Consider the following 19,618-nt stretch of genomic DNA (forward strand, 5'->3'; position numbering starts at 1 on the left):
AAACCCCACCCCACACTACAGAGTAGCAGGGTGGGGAACACCTGCATGCGTGGTGTGTGGTGCTGCAGATAGGTCTGCTGCGCCACATACTGCATGTCCACGCTGGTCTGGGTGTGCCCAGTGTCCATTTGCCATTTGATGAAAACTAAAATCTGGGAGTGAGTGACAAATAGCTAAATACTAGTTGGGTGTTAAGTGGGTCCAACTGGGACTTGGGCACCCGAATTGCATTCCAAAAGGCAACCCAGATTTGTGGCTTGCAGAGCTGAGCCAAACTTAAGTGCCTAATTTCAGGCAGCCCCTCCATATTGAACTACGTTTCCTCAGCGCCTTGGCTTGACTTCTGAGGACGTGCAGAATCCAGCTGGTTTGATCCTTTGGGACCCAGCTTCCAACTAAGCTCACTGCAATCTGTATTTGTTGCTTAGGTCTCTTGAGGGAGCCGATATTATAAGTGGACTTGGAGTTCACCTACTGATGGTATGTGCCTACATTGTGACAATGTTTAGTGGTTATTGCTTAGGAAGTGGGAGGTCTGGCTTTCTAATCCTTCCTTAGGCTGAAGGTGTTCAAGTTTACATCTCTCACGTTCCAAGAAAGTGCTTGAAATGGAAGGCTGGGAGTAGGCTCACTGGGACCATCCTCCACCCTGGACCACTGGGCAGCTAAAAATGCAAGTCAAAGGAAAGGCATTATAATGATGCCTTCTGTAGCTTAGTGGCTGTAGTACTCCCCTCTGTTTGGCTTAAAACAGACATTTCTTAACAAGCTGGCAGCAGAGACCAAGTCTGCTGGCAAAAAAACTATTCCCTTCACTTCAAATTCACTCCACTTCTCCACTCCACCTTCCTATCAGCATTCCCTTTCACTTTTCTTTCCATTTTCACAACTCCCAGTGATACAGGCATGTGTTGCAGTAATTGGTGGGCACAGATCTCGGATTAGGAAATTCTGACATGCAGCATAAGTACTCATGATTACTTCCCTCTCCTTCCCACCCCACCCCCAGGAAATTGTGCAGTTAAATAATATTTGTTGCCATTCCACTGTTTACTATGCTAGTGCATTATATTATTTCCCCCCAACCTATGTCCATCTTGTTCTTTTTATATTATCACAGGACCCGAATTTGCTAGTCTCAGTTTGTAGCATTTAACACAAGGGCCAACACAAGGTTGTTGCTGGCCACTGCCGTAATAAACATATGACAAAAGACTTAAATTAAAACCAAACAGGAGAATGTTCAGGTTCTTGTGCATAGGCGGCTGTTGAAGGGAAAACATTAAAACACACCTTCAACTCAAACATACATTAAAAATGAAATAATTTTGTGTCTTTAAAATGTGTTTTATAATATAAAACAAATTAATTAGGGGGGCATTTATATGGAGTTCAGTGCAAATTAACTTTTTATAAATAATACAAAGAACCTGAAATCCTAGTTGCAAATTAGGATCAGAAACCATCATAATGCATAAGGTTCTATCTTTATTTACAAGCTAATAAAAATATTAAACTCATCTTAACTAGGTATCATACACATGTTGTAAAATGTTATCTCCTACAAATATGAATCCAAGAAAAGAAAGGTGTTTGGACGGATTATACAATAAATATCTGAACACTGATATGTGAACACATATCTATGAATCAATGCATCTGCAGTAAGCCTGAGACAGACACAGACCCTCCTCACCATAGTAAACACATCTCTACCAAGCAAATACTAAACATAACTTTTCATCCAAATTACATATAATGTTCTTAAGCATCTTTCAGAAGTTAAATATGCTCTTAGTGGACACTGGTCCCAAATGTTCTCAAAGTCATCCACCTTTAAATCCTCAAGAAATACCGCACTTAAGAATATTAAAATAGTCAAGGAATTATCCACTCAAACTGAAGATTGTTAATCTTTAGAACTTTGTTTTATTCTTTGAAGTAAAATATATACAAGTAAACAGTGTTTTATATATTTAAAAAAAAATGAAAACCTGAATACTGACTGTCCTTGGAAATTTTTCATTCAAACCCTGGGAACCAGTGGGTTTGAGTGCTCCAGTCACTCGTAACAGAGGAAAATAAATATGTATACATTGCATCTGGATAGCTCCAACTTATTAAACATTTGTCATCTTAAAAGTGAATTTCTGTCTCAGTATCACAAGAGCAAATCTGCACTGTGGTACCAACTGGTAAGAAAAATGGGGTACAGCCACACTCTCCTTTTGTAGTAGCATCACAGCAACGTTTTCTAATTCAGGGCTTCCCAAACAAAGTTTAGATAAATTAATAAGTGGCGCACTTGCTTTGGCCATTCTGGCCATCTTCCCACCACTATACTGTTAGTTTTGCTGATCTTATATATAGGAAAATCAAAGCTGGGTGAAAAAAATGTGAATACATACGAAGTGTGACAGGGCTATAAGAAATCAGTTATGACATGTTGCTAAAGAAATTTCTTTCTGTCCAACCTCAAGGTGGAGGTGACCAAACACATTTGAAGTGGTTCTAGGGTGTGAATGGAGCATGGACTCTCTCTTTTCCAAAGATAAAGATCCCTGGTGCGGCCTCCCTAGAAAACATTTATTTAAGTGTAAGATTATCTTAGAATGATACAATGTGCTCAGTGCTGCAATCACATTTCGAATACACCTTGTTGGGCTGACTCTAGATTTGACAACTTGAAAAATGAGTGTCTGGATGCAACATTACTGCAATGAGTTCACCTGCTAAAATGCACCTGAAAGATTCATGTAAGATATAAAGCTTCAAATGCACAGAAAGTAGCTTTCATGAACACCTTGGTGATATGTTTCCTACTTACTTGGTCCTACTTTGAAATACTAGCTTCTGTTCAGAAGCATTGCTATACATTTAGACTAAGCACACAGTGTAAGAGGGGCTATTATAAAAAAAAAGAAGAAAAAAAAACTGACCATAAATGAAGTGATTTGGTTGCACGAATGGAACCATGCACAAAATGTTCAGGTAAAGAGCAACGGTTAAAGGACTTATAAATAGCAAAATCTTTGAATAAAGTATATACATTTTAAAGATTTCTCTATAAACATATATATATATATAGTGTCCTAAGGGAGACAAGTAACTGTGTTCTACATCACAAGTATTGAACATTAGATTAAGTGATATTACTCTAAAGGCCTTTAGGTTTTTCTCTATTTATGTACATCCTATACAGTAACATTTTCAAAGCTGTCATTTCACATTAGTTTCACTCTCCAAATACAAAACCTTGTCTTTCACATTGCTGTTTAACAACCTACAGAGCAGCTAAAGAGGAGAACAGGCATTTCATGCTGGGATAAGAAAAGGTATTTTACTTTTGACAGTTTGCATACGGAGTGTTGCTGTTCACTAAAATATCTACAAATACAGTCTGAGAAACCGGCAAAGGAAACCACCCTTGATGTCACATTTTCCAGCTGTGCCTTAGGCCTTTAGATGTACTCCGATAATCTGTTATTTTAGGATATAACTGCTCTTAGAAGGTAACAGTGTTTCACTTCAACTTTAACAAATGAAATGATGGCTGTGGACAGATGTCAACTTTAAACTGGTTTAAAAGAGGACGAAAAGCTTGCTGCTTGAGAGTGCATATCAGATGTTCCAATACAATTAACTGTTACATCTGTCCCCTTCTACAGCAGTTTAAATGAGCTAAAATGCTGAAACTTTAAAACTCTGAATAAAACAGGGTTAAGTTACAATGGCTTTGCTCTACTTGGACTGCTATAAGAACAGGCAGATTAATAATTTACACTAAAATATATTATATCGTGTTTCTGTGCAACTGTTTCACTGACCATTCCTATGACAGTGCAACTTATGTTTGTCCACACCCCGTATGTCAACAGACTGCCATGCCGTAACACACCAAGGGCTAGATACTGTGTTCCTGAGCACCTCCTCCAGGGTATCAAGCATTATTAAACACCCACTCATTTAAAGAGAATTTTATTGGAAAATGAAGTGTGCTCAGTACCCATCAAAAAGTGCTCTGCCCCACACAAGATCAAGCTCCATAAGGAACAACTCAAAATGTATAAAACCAATTCTTGCTAGTTCTAACTATATTCATTCAGTGCTGAATATATAATATTCAGATAAAACACACAAGGGCAGACATAATTCTGAATGAGCTCGAAGCCATTTTTACACTAATTTTGCATTTTATAAAACACCATTCAAATACTTTTGGAGAATAGTTCAAGCACATCAGTGATTGGCAGTGAACTGTTAAAGAAGGTAAATAATTCTGAAAATTTCTTCATGCTTAAAATGATTATGGGTTGGAAGATCAGAATTTACAATAAATACTCAATTGTTCTTTCCACTTTTTGTTGTTTTTTCTTTGAAGTACAACTTGTGCTTTTTGCTAGTATGTGAAAATCTGAGTGACAATATTTTGTACTATTGTTTTAAATTGCAGTTCAAAACTCAGGCATGAAATGGTATAAACTTGCTTTTCCCCTTAACATTTAAAGGCTATTTCACATCAAAATGCTGTTAATTCTATATTTCTACTAAGTGGCAAAAAACTAAAAAGAAATTGGCAGACTTTAGTCTACCCCCACGCTGCAGATTAATAAAATTCTACATTGAATATATTCAGATACTTTTTTTTGGAAGCCACATGCTTTGGTGCTTACAGTTCAAAGAAACTTCATTTTACATGCAGTATGTTAAATAGTGTGTGTCACAGGAAAAAAAAAATAAGAACAGTTTTACACATTTAGAATTGCTCACAATGAAGCCCTGAGGTCTTGACTTCTCTGTTTTCCCAGCCACCAGTAATATAGGTTCCCTTTAACTTTTAATAGTCCTTTTACAATCTAGAATGGTATACAAGATTTGGAATAGTCTATACTGATTAGCAGTCTTTCCCAAAGAAGTGATCAGTCCAGTTGATTTTTTAGGATAAGGACTCAGCAGAATTTGCTAGTTTTGGTGCAGTCTCTTCTAAGGGAGTTTCAACTGAATTTCCTAGGTCTCCATTTTCATGTCCATCAATACTCGGCTTCTTGTCAAACACTGCAAGTTAAAACACACATATTTTAAAGGAGCCAAGGTTATCCTCAGAATTACAGATGCTACTTGGAAAGCTTGCTGAAATTACAATGAAAATTTTAGCTAAGACTCCTAGATGATAAGAAAATCAGCACTGACCTGTGAAGAAAAAAAAAATTATACTTCTCTAATCTTAAATAAATATCCCAAAATGTAAGCAAATATTGAACATGGGGAATTGGATGACACAGACTAGGACTGACCAAGAATCAAAACAAATTACGAAAATGGTTAATTTTCAACACGGGAAAAGCTGAAGAGAGTGAAAATTTGCAGATGACAAAAGATGTTTAAAGACCTTACAAAGTCAGGTGAATTGGCTGAACTTAATCTATTATCATGCAACTAGAACAGACATTTTAAAACTAATGGAAAGAATGATTAATTCTAGTCAAACAGGTATGTATAAGAAGTTTTGGCTTTTAAAATCATAGAATAATACAAATTAAGGGCTAGAAGGAACTTCAAAAGATCATCAAGTCCAACCCTACTTCTCTGGGAATGAATACTCCTGAGATCAAATGATCCCAACAAGGTGTCTGTCCACTCTCCTCTGGAACACTTCCAAGGTTGGGGACTGCACCACCTCCTTGAAAAAAGTCTATTCCAGATTCTGATCACCCTTACCATAAAGAAGTTCTTCCTTACATTCAACCTGAAACCATCCTCTAACAGTTTGTGGCCATTGCTCCTTGTCTTCCCCTGGGGTGTCCTGGTGAACAGTGTTTCTCCCAGCTCCTGATATTCACCCCTTACATACTTCTAGGCGGCCACCAAGTCCCCCCACAGTCTTCTCTTCCCCAGGCTGAACAGTCCCAGATCCCTTAGTCTTTCCTCATAAGGTTTGTTTTCCAGGCCCTTAATCATTCAGGTGGCCCTTCTCTGAACCCTTTCAAGATTCTCTGTGTCTTCTTTAAAGTGCAGCATCCAGAACTGGATATAGCACTCCAGCCAGGTCCTGCCCACAATGAATTCATGCCATACCATACCATGACCCTGCTAGCTGGGGTCCTGCCCACAACATGACCTGCCCACAACAAAACCATGTTGGGTATCCTTCTGCCACTCTCTCATAAATTGACTTTTTGATAATTTTGTCGAAAATTTTACCCAGTACTGAGGTCAAAATCGACTGGCCTATAGGTTACCAGATCCTCCCTCCTACCTTCCTTAAAATGCATTAAAAAAAAAAAATTTACCTTGTGATGGTTTGACAGTCACACTTGCATCTTTCCTATTAGAACCTGAATTTCCACCTGCCTCCAATTCATCAAGATACAGACGATAACGATGTCCACTCTCATCCTCATATTCTACATTTTCATCATCTGAGTCCACTTCTGGAGCAACATACACCACTTCAAACTCAATCTCCCCTCTCTAAAACAAAATCAAGATTATCACGTCACTGGGATTATTTAGACTGGAGAAGAGATGACTGAGGGGGTGGGGGGTGTGTGTCAAGCACAGTCTTGAAATACAGGAAACCCTCACTATTTGCAGATTCGGCGTTCGCAGTTTCAAATATTCGAAAATGCTGAACCCTCTTCTTAAAAGCTCCTAAAGGAGCTCCTCGGGAGTTCCGCGCTTGCCGCCACCACACTCCCACCATTACCAGAGCAGCTGTGCTCCCACCCCGGACAATGAATTCATGAACGTGGTGCCTTATTCGCAGATTTCGTCATTTGCAGGGGATACGAGAACATATCCCACACAAATGGCGAGGGTCGCCTGTACACTAATGATCATTAAAAAAAAGAATAAATTATTCTCTGTGGCCAGACAGTACAAGCAGTAATCTTAAACCACAAGAATGGAAATTTAGGTTAGATATTAGGAAGAACTTTCTAAGTATGAGGGTAGGTAAGCACTGAAGCAGATTACATATGACATTTTGAATCCTGATCTTGGAAATTTTTAAGAGCAGGCTAAATGATCACTTGACTGGGATGGTTTAAACAAAAATGATCTTGCTTTGAGGCAGTGGATGGGCCAGATGAATTGAGGTCTCTTCCAACCCTATTTTCTAGGATTAATCCACAGAAATTAATATCAATTTCTGTTACTGTTGAATACAATGTTGAAATATGAGAGACAAGGGCATGGAGCTAATACATACCTATGGGGTCCACAAGAAATTTAGAATTCTCAAACTGAATTGGGTAGAACAAGGGTGTCCTATCCTGGAGAGGCTGCAGCCCCCCATCATACCACTAGCACCCATCTCCCTACTTCCCCCCTCCACTGTGTGGGGGCCCCAGGTTCCTCCAAGCCACAGGCTCCCTAGGACTGTGCCACTCCACCACAGACTGTGCCGTTCCACCCTGCGCTGCCCCCAGGGCTAGGGACAGAAGTGGAAGGTGGAGGAAAGAGGCAGAGATGGAGCCCAGAGATCCTGGCAGCAGCAGCAACTGGAGCAGTGGGAGAAATGACACCCAGTTAGGAGCTCACAGTCTTGAAATTAACTCCTTAAGCTGCATGTTGGATAGCCCTGGGATAGAAGAAAGGCTATGCATTAAGGCACTAATGAACAGCATGATAAACTACCTGCTGGGAAAGAATTGTTACAGCTTCTTTGTGTTTGGCGTCCCTCAGATTGACACCATTAACTGCCAGAATGGCATCTCCAACGTGCAGCCCTCCGCATCGGTCAGCAGGTTGACCAGGGTGGATTTCTGAGATTAGTATAGGAACACCATGCTCCTTCCCACCCTATCAAAACAAAACACAAGAAAAAGGTGGTATTTAAAGCTATTGCTGACAGAAATCAGCATTCTATTCACAGCTTTGTTTCAGTTCTTATAGAGAAAATTACCCACAGTGTTTTTGGGAAAAGTATTTATGTAATGATTCTCAACCTTGCTCACTTGTCTGTAGGGTACAAATCTCAGATAAATACTCAAGGAGTTCCAGAACATAATTCTGATAATAATAAAGTATTTTAAAATCAATATACCAAGTTGATCAATCAAGTTAAAAAAATATGCATCGGATACTAAATTATTCGAAAGCTCCTATACACATTACATATAATATAGAAGTTATGGCAAAAACCTTTAAACTCATGTCCCTAAAAGTTAAATATCAATCAATAGAAATCAAAGTCCCTTGATTTTCAGAGCTGTAAGTCCTTTTGGATCACTAAATTAGGCTTTAGAGGAAAAAAAAAAATCAGCCCACTTAGTTTCATGCATAAAGCCAACACATAATTAAAAACCAAAAAACCTTATTAAATGTCACTGTCCTATGAAATATTTCAGACTAATATTTGGTATTCATCAGATATTTTCATTATGAACCATCATTCTTCTTTTGACTTGACAAAGGTCATATTCGTTGTTTGTGAGAATTCAGTGCTGGTTTTATTACCGAGACGCCTAAATTCAAAAATGTCATTTAAAAAAAAAAAAAGGAATAAATAAATAGTCTTTTGGAATCTAGATATTAAAAAAATAATAAAAGGTTTTAATTCTTCTGCACACTTTGAAATTCATCTAAAATTACTCATTAATTTACACATGCGCTCTGATGCACATGAGATGTAAGTAAAAATGGTTGATTCATTTTTCTGAACAGTTAATAAAAAATACCCAGCTAAATTTAACATCTTTGTATATTTTAGAGGATTTTTTTAAAATACGTGCTCATGTAAGCAATTTTCTATTGTTCATCAACAAAGATGGTCTCAAAAGAATTTTAGTGGCATTTCTTCAAGCAGATAACTGCTGATCTACAACAACATAATTCATCCAGCTGCCAAGAATTAAAACCACTGGCAGCTACAGTAATACCCATCATCTTCTCCATAAATTATATGGCTAGGGTAAAAGTTAACTGTACATAAAGAGTAGGAAGTAGAAAATAAAATGTAAATATGTATTACTGTGATTGAAATGCCTAATCCTTCATGGTCTTCTTTGACTAGAAGAACTTTTCTGATTGGACCAACACCTTGACTCTTCTTCAAGGAATCTGGATCCTAGTTTAACAAGTGAAAAAGCATTAATGAGAATTTAAAGAAACTTTGATTGTTGTTTTTCAAGCGTGGAAGGATAATATACAAACATCAGATAAGCTACATGAGTACACGCCAGCCCAAATGATAAGATTACACCACTCAACTTTACTCCTGATTACAGTGGGTGTATCTATACAAGATGCTAAACGCGCAGTAGATTAATTTGACTGTGCATTACCGTCACAACAAAAGCTGTGCTAATGTGCTGTTGCAGAGTTGAATTAGTCCACTGCACATTAGTGTCACAAAAAGACTGTATGCTGACGCCACTGTGCAGTAGTGCCAGTTACTGTGCAATCAGTTAGTACCTGTTATTACAAGTACTAAACTTAATGCACAGGAACAACAGCGCATTAATGAACATACAGACGCAGCCAGTATAGTGTTCCTATGCTAGCAAGAGATACACAAGGCAGAAGATGACTCCTGAAAAGAGAAGGACCACCAAAAAAACCAAAGTAAACAAAACATTTTTGGGACACATCATAGGTCCATCATTGGAAATACGTAACAATGCTGGAAGTTATATTGACAAAAAGTGAATAGAAAAAAACAGTTAAGATATAGTTTCATAATTCAGCAAATAAAAAAAAGTGCTTGGGATTGCATATTATATCTTAAATAAGAAATAAAACATTATTCAACTTTTCTTTTGCTATTGAATTTTGTTAAATTGCTGTTGCCATCATATTACGAAAAAACCCTTGCTGCATATATCATCTGCTTCAAAATATGCACATATCCATAGGATACATTTTTTAAAAAGAATGAATGATTTTGTGCCTAAGATTAATCTTAATTTAAATTAGGATTATATTTTTAAAAACTCTTTCTGAAAAAATAGGATTCTTTGTTACATCTGTTGATGCCCCCCTAAAATCCCTAAACCTTTTTGAAAAATCTAAATAGAAATTTCAGTCCATCCTTAATGTTAACAAAAATTGTTTGATAAAGAAATTTGTTAAGACCAACATAGATAACTAAATCTGCACTTCTAAATCTATATGCAAGCACCTAAAGAGAAGGAATTCAATTTTAACAAATCTTGAGTGCCTACAACTTCCAAACATAAAGTCATTTTATGTATATACATAATACCATGATAACTCGTATTTGTGGTTACATTCCTCTGAGACAACAAATTGGAACAAATCAATGAAATGAGGAATCACACATTTTAGTTCTCCCTGGAAAACAGTGACTGATGGTTCACTGATGTCAGGGGAAGGAAAAAAAAAATCAATTGTTAACTTACATGTCCTGGTGGTGCTTGCATTGGTCGTTTCAGGTCATTACGACCCCGACATGCTCTAATAACAGTTTTGTGACGGTGCAGGTGAATTTCAGCTTCAAGCTGGTTCCAGAGTTTGTCATGAGCAGGTCCCTTCATATCTCGACCTAGTAACTGAATCTGTTGAACCCTACGCAAAAAGAAAGGAAAGACAGACTAAACACATAACTGAAAACTGAGGTATTCCACTAGCCACAATTCATTTCCCCCATCATACTGCAATCGCTTAACTGGAATAATCAAAATAGTATAACAACAGCGCTAAGGAACTGCACAAAGCACTTCCTGAAACGTTAGCATCTGCGGATTGCTGCATTCTATCCTGCAATACTCAGAACACCTTGTGAAAGCAAATACGCAGGCTGCTTACAGACGTGAAACACTCCCCCTCCACCAAACCTTGGTGCTTTACGCTTGGTGCACTCCCATGCCGAACCAGCACATGCCCAGAAGAGACATCATGCTAGCTGGATCCAGCTTGCCCAACGCATGTGTAGATTGGGCATTTTAGTGAGGCTTTTATGGCATTTTTATATAATACCTGATAGATTCAACTTCAGATAAAAGCACCAAAAAGCAGTGCTGAAGCACCCAGTCCATATGGACACTTCAGCATCAGGTTGAACTAATATGCTTCTGCTTCTAGTAAAGTGTTTTGTTTTGTTTTTTTTAATGTCTGTAAGCAGCCATAATGTCTACAGTTTATCAAGTGAAGCTCTTTCCTCCTCATCCCATCTCCTGGTTAAATCTGGTCCCTGCCTCCCTGTAACACTTTTAATTTTGGACCTGCCTCAAAGGTTCAAACCAAAAAGAGACGTAAAAGGCAAAAAAGGCCAACCATGTCTCAAGGTTTGGGCAGAAGAAACTGTCTGGCAATGGAGAGAGCTGCAGCAACAACAGCAAAGGAAGCTCTCCTCTCCCTTATAAACCAAAGGTCCCAAACCCTTTCCTGGAAGCAGCCTTGTAGACTTGTCTTAGGGGACAGTGGATGAAATTATAGCAAAGAATAAATTGGAAAAAAGAGGTAACATTGTAATTCAAGAGAAAAGTAGTAAGAGCAATTCTGTAGAGGAGTACTGTATTTAAGAGTAGTTTAGAAAGACAAAAGGAACCTAACAAGACGTATGCAGATGATTCTGATACATCTTGCTAATCATTCACCATTACTGTAGCAGTATTTTAAATCCCCTTCTCACATTTTCATCTCAAATGCCCATTTAGATTTTAGGAATCAGTACCTGTGGTAGAGATGATATCTTTTATTAGACCAACTAGATATTTGCAAAGAAATGTTCTTTATTTGCAAGATAAAGAATTTTTTTTTGCAAATATCTAGTTGGTCTAATAAAAGATATCATGTCTACCATGGGTTTGGATTCCTTTTGCCTGTAGACCAATATGGCTACAACCTGGATCCCACTTAGATTTTTCAACTTTTAGGAAAGGGACTATGACTTTCTATATTCTAGTACATAATTAAGCACAATAGGTTTCCGTCTCCAAGTGACCTGCTACCAACTTATAGTGACTTTATGCATGCATACACAGTATGTTTGATTTTCCTTTTGGGTTTGGTACAAATATTTTCTTTTAAAACCTTTGGGAACTTGACTTACTTTACCTAGTTTGATAAGCTTTCATGAAGCTAAGGAAAATGAACTTTTGTTCTTAGGAGAGAGAAAAATCTCTCTCCTTTCCCTGGAGAAATAAAGTGTGTTAATCATCTGATCAATGTCAGGATAGATATCTACCTGACCCAGAGTATTTAGACCAAAGCCTGGGCAAAAGAACGTGCATTTCCCAGAGATGCTAACCGGATGCTAACTTCAGTAAGCAATGGGCACGCTGCTGCTTTACCTTCAGTGGTAAGAGGAACAGAAAGACCTAAGGGCAAGTTTGTCCAAACTTGCCAAAAAACTGAATCTCAAAAATTATTACAAAAACTACCAGTTCCTGAAAGTCTTAGTTAAGGAACAACATGGAGCAAAAGAACAATCCCTGTCTCTGTGAGAAACATTTGAATGGACTGGACCTGAATTGATTTTACAAACCTTCCAGCTAGTTCTTTATCTAAATATTTGGCTGCCAATCTTGCTCCATAAACCTCAGCCTGGAGCACAGCTATGTGTCGACGAAGTGCTTCATTCTCCTTCCTCAGTAACTTCACCTCAGCTTCCAGCTGAGCTTCTTTGACCTTTTCTTTCTTATTGGCTTCCAGCTCTCTTTCCTAAGAAAGAAAAGAAAGAAAGAAAGAAAGAAACGCCAGTGAGGTTTTATCTTAGTTACAGGACCAGCATTAAACATTTCTGCAAACAAACATGAAATAATTGCTGTACTGCAAACAATGCTTTATTCTACTTAGAAAGGGCTGTGGTGCCACAGCTTTTTCCTTTATAGCAAGTAGACTCATAAAAAACAAGATTTTATTGGAATTACTTATCTCTTTATCACTATAACCTTTTCCTGTCTTCCAGGGAAAAATTGAAAAAAAAAAAGAAGAGATTTTTAGAGACACGTAGGTACCTAATTTTACAAACAGCCCTTTTGAAAATGTCCCCTATAAAAAGCTACACACTTAAAGACTTATCAAGAAAACCTGTATATAACACAATCAACGCAATTATCAATTTAAGATTAAACTATTCAAAACAATATTATGACATTGTTTGACAGGGCTGGGGAGATGCTGTAGCTGTGATGGTCCCAGAAAAATGTACAGGGCAAGGATTTTTGTAGGCGATACCTTTTATTGGACCAACTAGACAGTTTGCGGGCGGTGGGATATACACAAGCTTTTGGGTATGAAGTACTTGCAGAAGGTACCCACATAAAGCCTTGCTTCTCATGCTTAAGAGAAAAAAATGTCAGACAATCTGGTTATAACGAAACGTGTGGTAAATTACAAAATAAAAATAGGCAACTTCCAAATACATGACACATCAGCAACCATATCTCTGAAAGAGAAATTACTGGAAGTTTTAGAAATTATTTGTCTGATTCCAAAGGGAATAACATGCTACACAGTCTTTTACAGATTCAATACCAACCATATATCAGATACTCATTTCTCCACAATTTTTTACTTTAATATACTAATCAGCAGCATTTAAGTTGCATCTCTCCCAACCAATATGAAGCAAGTATCTGCCTTCATTAATTGGTATGATTTATTCCTATGTGCTCTGTATTGCAAAAAAACTAACAAATGGTATTTAGCTTTTTACAAACATACACATCATATTTAACAAAAATAAAGAAAATGCTCTAAGCACACTCCCACGTACACAAACTCTTTAATGCCTACACCATTCAGCAGAAAAAGTACTGGAAAAAAGAAGCCATCATATATTCATAATAGTTTTAATGACTAACTCCAAAGTCTTGAAATAATCTGGATCTCTGATGTAATACATGTGCTGAGCTGAACTAGTTAGGCAGATTTTTTCCCTTGATTTTTTTATTTTCAAAATGCTCAATTTGAAGATGTCCAAATGCCTATATATTCTTTATTACTTGTCTTCCAATGATGTTACTTTTGGAGAAACTCAACATATTAGGTTACTAATATTATTTAGGTTACCAAGTGCTATTCGTATTCTAACAGCAACCTCAATGTGTCAGGCATTATCCACACACTGGAAAAACAGTTTACAATCAAAGGTGACAAACAACAGACAAAGAAGAGATGGGGATAAGGATCAAAATATTGCAGACAGCAGCAAAGTAATCATGGCACTGATAGACTTAAAAGGAATAAGGGGCGAAGGTTGAGGTACTGATGACAGGCAGTTATATTAAGTAAGATGAACAGTGGGGTCAAAGGAAGAGAAAGAAAGGAGGCAGTGAAAGTTTGAGAAGACTTGTTCCTTCCAATGTGCACAGCAGTCGCAATGAAGGGAAAAGGGGGAATCTACTACTGTTTAACAGGACTCTCCCTCGCCCCCCATTTACTTTAGGTATTTGCTAATAAACATTTGAAAATAAATATTTTTCATAAATTTTTGTTTTATTGTGTAGGCACTTAGGACAGGATTCAACTTCAAAGGTAAGAACCATCCCCCTTCTCTGCATGTAAATATCTTCATTATAGGAATAGGCTTACTCTCCCAGAGATGTACCCAAGTTTCGTTCTTCCTGTAACAGGAATTCACATGCTCAAAAGGTAGCACTTACACTATTCAGGTAATTCAGAGTTGGTCACAAACTGCATTTTGATCATTCACTAGGTGAAACACGATTCTACCCTTAGATTTCCCCAATTCTTCTTGAGGGTCACTGATTCAGAGAAATGGCATTTTAAATATTGGAAAAGTATGATTAGAAATCCAAAGAATCTTTCCATGCAACTTGAAGACAGGTGTGCTATTTGAAACTACTTTAAATTATTTGTTTAAAAGTTGCTACATTTTGAGATGAAAGCTTCTTTTGAAATCATAAAAATCATCAGATTAAAAAGAACCTTCAGGGTCATCTAGTCCATGAACGACTGATGCCTCTCAAGACAGGGGGGGCAGCACCATTTGTCAGTGGCAGCAAGCAGGGACCACCAGCAGATGCCGGTGTCAGTGGTGGGGGGGGAGACGGGGGTCGTGAGTGGCGAGCAGGGACCGCCCACAGCCACTGCCAGAAGTGTCAGAGGCGGGAAGGTGGCAAGTGGGGACTACCTGCAGACACAGATGGCTGCATCGGCAGTGAGGGGTGTGATGGTGACCACCTGTAGAAGCTGGCAGCAGCCAATATCATGGGGACACATGCTCCCCCCCACGCATCGCCTATGATGTAGTCCACCCTCCCTGCACAGACACACAATTTGCTCTTCTAAACCATCCCATACGGATACTGCTAGAGATCCTTTTTGGAAACATCCAGAGAAGACTATTCTGTTTCCCTAAACAGCTATTCTCTATTGTTCTACTGATCTTATGGTTCAGAAGTTTTTCCTGAGATTTAATCTGAATTCGCTTTACTGTAGTTTAAACCTGCTGCGTCATGTCCTGGCCGCCCCTCTGGCAAAGGAAATAATTTTTCTCCACGTTCTTGTGGCAGTCTTTTAAACATATGAAAACTGCTATTATATGTTCCCTACTTAATCTCCTTTTCCCCAGACTAAATGAGCTTGCTTTCAAATCTTTTTACCACCTTTGTTGCTTGCCTCTTCCCCAGTTTCTCCGTCTTTTATAACATAGCGCTCAACACTGCACAAAGTTCTCTAGCTGAGATGTAGGTAGTGTCAGACATGTTGGCGTTATTGACACTCTGTATGGTCAAAAATACCTAGGTATGGAGAAAGTAGTCAGGACTTGTGGTAGAGGTGATGATATCTTTTATTAGACTAACCAGATTTTTGCAAAAAAATGCCTTTAATTGCCAGCTTTTAGGCATAAACACCCTTCATCAGGCTTAGGAGAAAAGACTGTAGAGGTTCTCCTGGGTGGAAACGAAAGTTAGAGAACAAAGTTCAAGAAAAGGACACGTGACTAATGTACAATTAAGATCAAGCAACGCTGGAAGAAGGGGCTTAACTCTAAAAGAAAGATGGGCTAAATAATATAGTTAAAATAAAAAAAATGCTAAAGTTATTTTGGTGATTACCTGACTGCTTTATCAAGAGGAAGAGGATAGATCTGGTGAGTACACCACGTTTTTTCACATACCCCCATTAAAATGTGCACTTTGTTTTGGGAAGGCAGAATGAAGGAGGAAAAAATGGCTGCATATAGGAGGGGCAGAACCTAAATACTCAGTTCATTCACCCTCCCTTTCCTGCTCAGGCAAAACTAGTTTTAACTCTTCAGAGCAGAACTGTCAGCAGCTCTTGGATAATCAGCCAAAAGCTGAAACTCTAGCTGCTGCTGAAAACTGGACTCCATGCGCAAATCTATTATTTCAAAAAAAGACATAAAAACAGAGTGAAGGGATGCAAAATGGGAGAAGAGACTAGGACCAACAAACAGACAGCAAAATTGCTGAAGAAAGAACAGCTTGATTAGTGGAACATGAAGACTGTTAAGAGAGACGGTCATTAACACCTACGGAGGAAAAAGCCATTAGCAGAAATCAGATGGAATATATTAAGCTATGAAGTCAATTGACTTCATCAGCACCGTCTTAACAGAAGTGCCACTGATGCTGCTGGGTACTTGGTTTTAAACTTTGGGTGGATCAAAAATCAAGTAGGGTGTGACCACACCACTGCAATCCCCTGGATCTGCTCCTGCTAGAGACTGTTCGCTTTTTTGATGAAGCTGCTGGCGGGATGAGAAGGAGATCAAGCAGCAGCCGTGAATAAGTACAGCATTTGGCTGATGAGAAAAGAGGGAAAAGAACAGGAGCGACCTCATGGTTGAGGTCTATGATTGAAAAGGGGCATTCTTCCAGCAATGTGCATCTAACTTAGAAGTGTATTTAAAGTGTGAGCTAGTAATAATATTTAACTTCTTGATGTCTTTGGAAGAAAAGAAAACATGGTATAACACAAAACACTGGTTAGGTTCTCTACAAATACCGAGGGGAATCTTTTGGTTTCAGAAAGCTGGGAAAACATATAGGGGTCATCTATCTGGTTCTGATGAGAGGACAGAGAGCACAGAATGCAGAGCTAGGAAGCGAGGGTTAAAATCTTTTGTCTCTCCCCATCCTGAACTGCAACATACCATTCCTCAGATCCAATCTGGGAATTTGGACTACCATATGCATTAAGATGTACTTTGCATAACATAGGTTCCTGAGCAATTTTTTTTAAAATAACAACATATTCACCATTACATCCGTCCTCACCATCTAATGACATATGGCCTTGAGGATGCTCTAATTTACAGCTATGGCCAGTGGCTAAGGGGTAACTATGGGAGTTTGGCCAAGGCACACACATGCCTCAGTCATATCAGCCACAAAGGTCACAGTATAAGTGAAATTATGGCAACTCTACACCATCTGGGGATTCAATACTCTTGGGTGTACCTACTAGGCTGGCTTTAGGGTTATCTGCTCCCAGGATAGGACAAAAGTGCCTTTGACAAATAGTCAAAAGAGAGAGACTGGTTTAGGATTTATGCACAAGCAAACATTATTAAGGCAGAATATTTATTTTTCACTCTATATAACCTGGTATTTTTATTTGAAATACTAATATTGTGTTAACAATACTTTTTTCATAGCATTTTTGGTGCTCTGGGGCAGGGAGGGAGACTGTTCTTTATGTAGACGAAAGTCTTTGAGAAGGTAAAATTTCTTTGATCCAGGCCATTTTGCTTAACAACCCCTAAAAGAAGCTTCTATTTTCAGTCTCTGAGATCTGGCAGCCACAAGCTACAGCTGTAAAATGATCCACGATATTTAAATCAATCCAAATTAATTATCTTCAAAATGGGCTTATTTCTTAAAATTTCAGTCAAGATGAATCAATGTCAACTTCCTACTTGTTTCAAATCAAATTTGATGCTTCTAACACTGTTTGGTTTCCATATGAAATACTAACATCCAAATAATATTACAAATAATATAACTCAAAGGTAAATAAAATAATGTTGCTCAATTTTTCTCCCTTATGAGTTTTCTCTCAGGCTAAGACAAAGCTTGGAAAATTACATTCCAGAAATAACATGACAAAGTTGTAGCTGCATTTAAAAGATGAGATTAAGCTGAAAACTAGAACAGAACCTTAAAATATATTGAGCACAAGCAGTACGCTATAATTAACACAGTCCATCATTTAAGTAGTCTGTACAAACATACGCCTACAATTCTTGACATTGAAAATTCCTGCTCCAAATAAAACCACATTTATCATAACAGTAAAAGATACTTCCTTACTGTGGTATAAAAATAATAATTAACCACACACTACACTGCAACTTATGAAAATAGCAGAGTATAAACTTGATGGGCCAAGATCAAATCATTATTTACTGTCTTAATATGCAAGTACCTCAGTCTTTTCATTAACCAATTATAAGCAGATGGTACTTCCTAGTGTTTACAGTATGTCTGAGGTTCCTTTAAGCAGAAAACTATGTTTTACATAAACTATATTAAACAAAAACCTTCTGATTATTTACTTGTTCTCATGAACTTCTCATCTAAATGTACTCATGATGATGACAGATCACAATCCTTAATTACCTCATTTTTTGTCAAAGGAAGAAAAGCAAATTTTGAGAAGTATCTAGGGGATAAATAACTAAATTTTATTTTAATTGAATTGTGTGTTTAAAAATCTTGAAGTCTATCATTCACAAGGTTTAAGAAATGATTGTCTTCAGAGTTCACGGCTACCAGAGAGCTCATAAGCTTAGGTATTTTAGATATCAAAGAACTGTTAAGTTATATTAAAGCAACTTATTCCTAAAAATGGTACTGGGAAAGGGGGAAGAGGGAAAACGTAACAAAATATTGAAATATGAAGCTAGAGAAAACTGAAAAATATTACAAAAACGTTTGAAATGTGTGTACAGGTTATTAAAAATTGACAGTATCTACCATGCTTGATCTATGAGCCTGAGTTGGATATTGTCAGTTTTTAAATAAATTGTGCAACAGCTTGAAATTAGGTTTCCATTTGCAAAAGACATAACTTGAGGATGTAAAAGTACCAGACCATATCATCCCACATAAGACCCAGTAGGAGAAACAAATATGAACATGCACCAGAAAGTGCACCAAAAATAATGAACTGTCAACAGCATTAGATGTATAATCAACAAGAAAGGGGAAGAAACCAGATACAGATCTGTTGTGTTAGCCTCCCAGCCAAAATATAAATACTGCTGCACAAAATAAAAGCATTGCCTTACATGTAAAGGTGATTTGTGGATACTTACCATCTCATCCACAGAAAGGAGAGGCTTAAGACAGAAGAAGAGAGTTCCATATTAGAAAAACATGACAATATGGACAATATAAAAGTAAGGCAGAAAACAAGAAAATGAATGAAAATAGTCTTAGCTTGTCAGAAAGTTACTAACGATCTTTACTAAAGTGCGTAATAATAAGCATGGCAATAAGTAAGCTTTTTCATAAGAGCCTCTGCATTTGAAGTGTGCATTGTAATATCAAATCACTGAAAACCAGCATTAGAGAACAGCTTGCAGTAATTTCTTTATTAAATATAAATGCAAAGGAAAGTTCTACAAATGCATAACATTCAATATAATGCTATATGAACGCTCACATTTTTCATTAATTTTTAGAATTGCTTCTGAGCCGTTCTGAACCTAAAA

General features: G+C 37.6%; 1 protein-coding gene across 2 annotated transcripts in view; it reads right to left on the bottom strand.

Annotated features, from left to right (window-relative positions):
• Nucleotides 1-1,468: 1,468 nt before the first annotated feature.
• Nucleotides 1,469-19,618, bottom strand: part of GOPC (golgi associated PDZ and coiled-coil motif containing) — a 47,707-nt gene continuing 29,557 nt past the window's right edge. Inside the window, exons 3-9 of one of the 2 annotated variants that reach the window (XM_019537957.1) lie at nt 19,220-19,243; nt 12,452-12,627; nt 10,365-10,530; nt 8,975-9,070; nt 7,639-7,803; nt 6,291-6,471; nt 1,469-5,055 (exon numbers count right to left, since the gene is read on the bottom strand). In XM_019537957.1, coding sequence (XP_019393502.1) covers nt 4,937-5,055; nt 6,291-6,471; nt 7,639-7,803; nt 8,975-9,070; nt 10,365-10,530; nt 12,452-12,627; nt 19,220-19,243 — 927 coding nt within the window. In that variant the 3' untranslated portion in view covers nt 1,469-4,936. The remainder of the gene's footprint in view (nt 5,056-6,290; nt 6,472-7,638; nt 7,804-8,974; nt 9,071-10,364; nt 10,531-12,451; nt 12,628-19,219; nt 19,244-19,618) is intronic. The other variant, XM_019537959.1, reaches the window with a different exon arrangement.

The sequence above is a fragment of the Crocodylus porosus genome, unplaced genomic scaffold, assembly GCF_001723895.1.
Source record: "Crocodylus porosus isolate Cpor-Errol unplaced genomic scaffold, CroPor_comp1, whole genome shotgun sequence".
Classification (NCBI taxonomy): Eukaryota; Metazoa; Chordata; order Crocodylia; family Crocodylidae; genus Crocodylus; species Crocodylus porosus.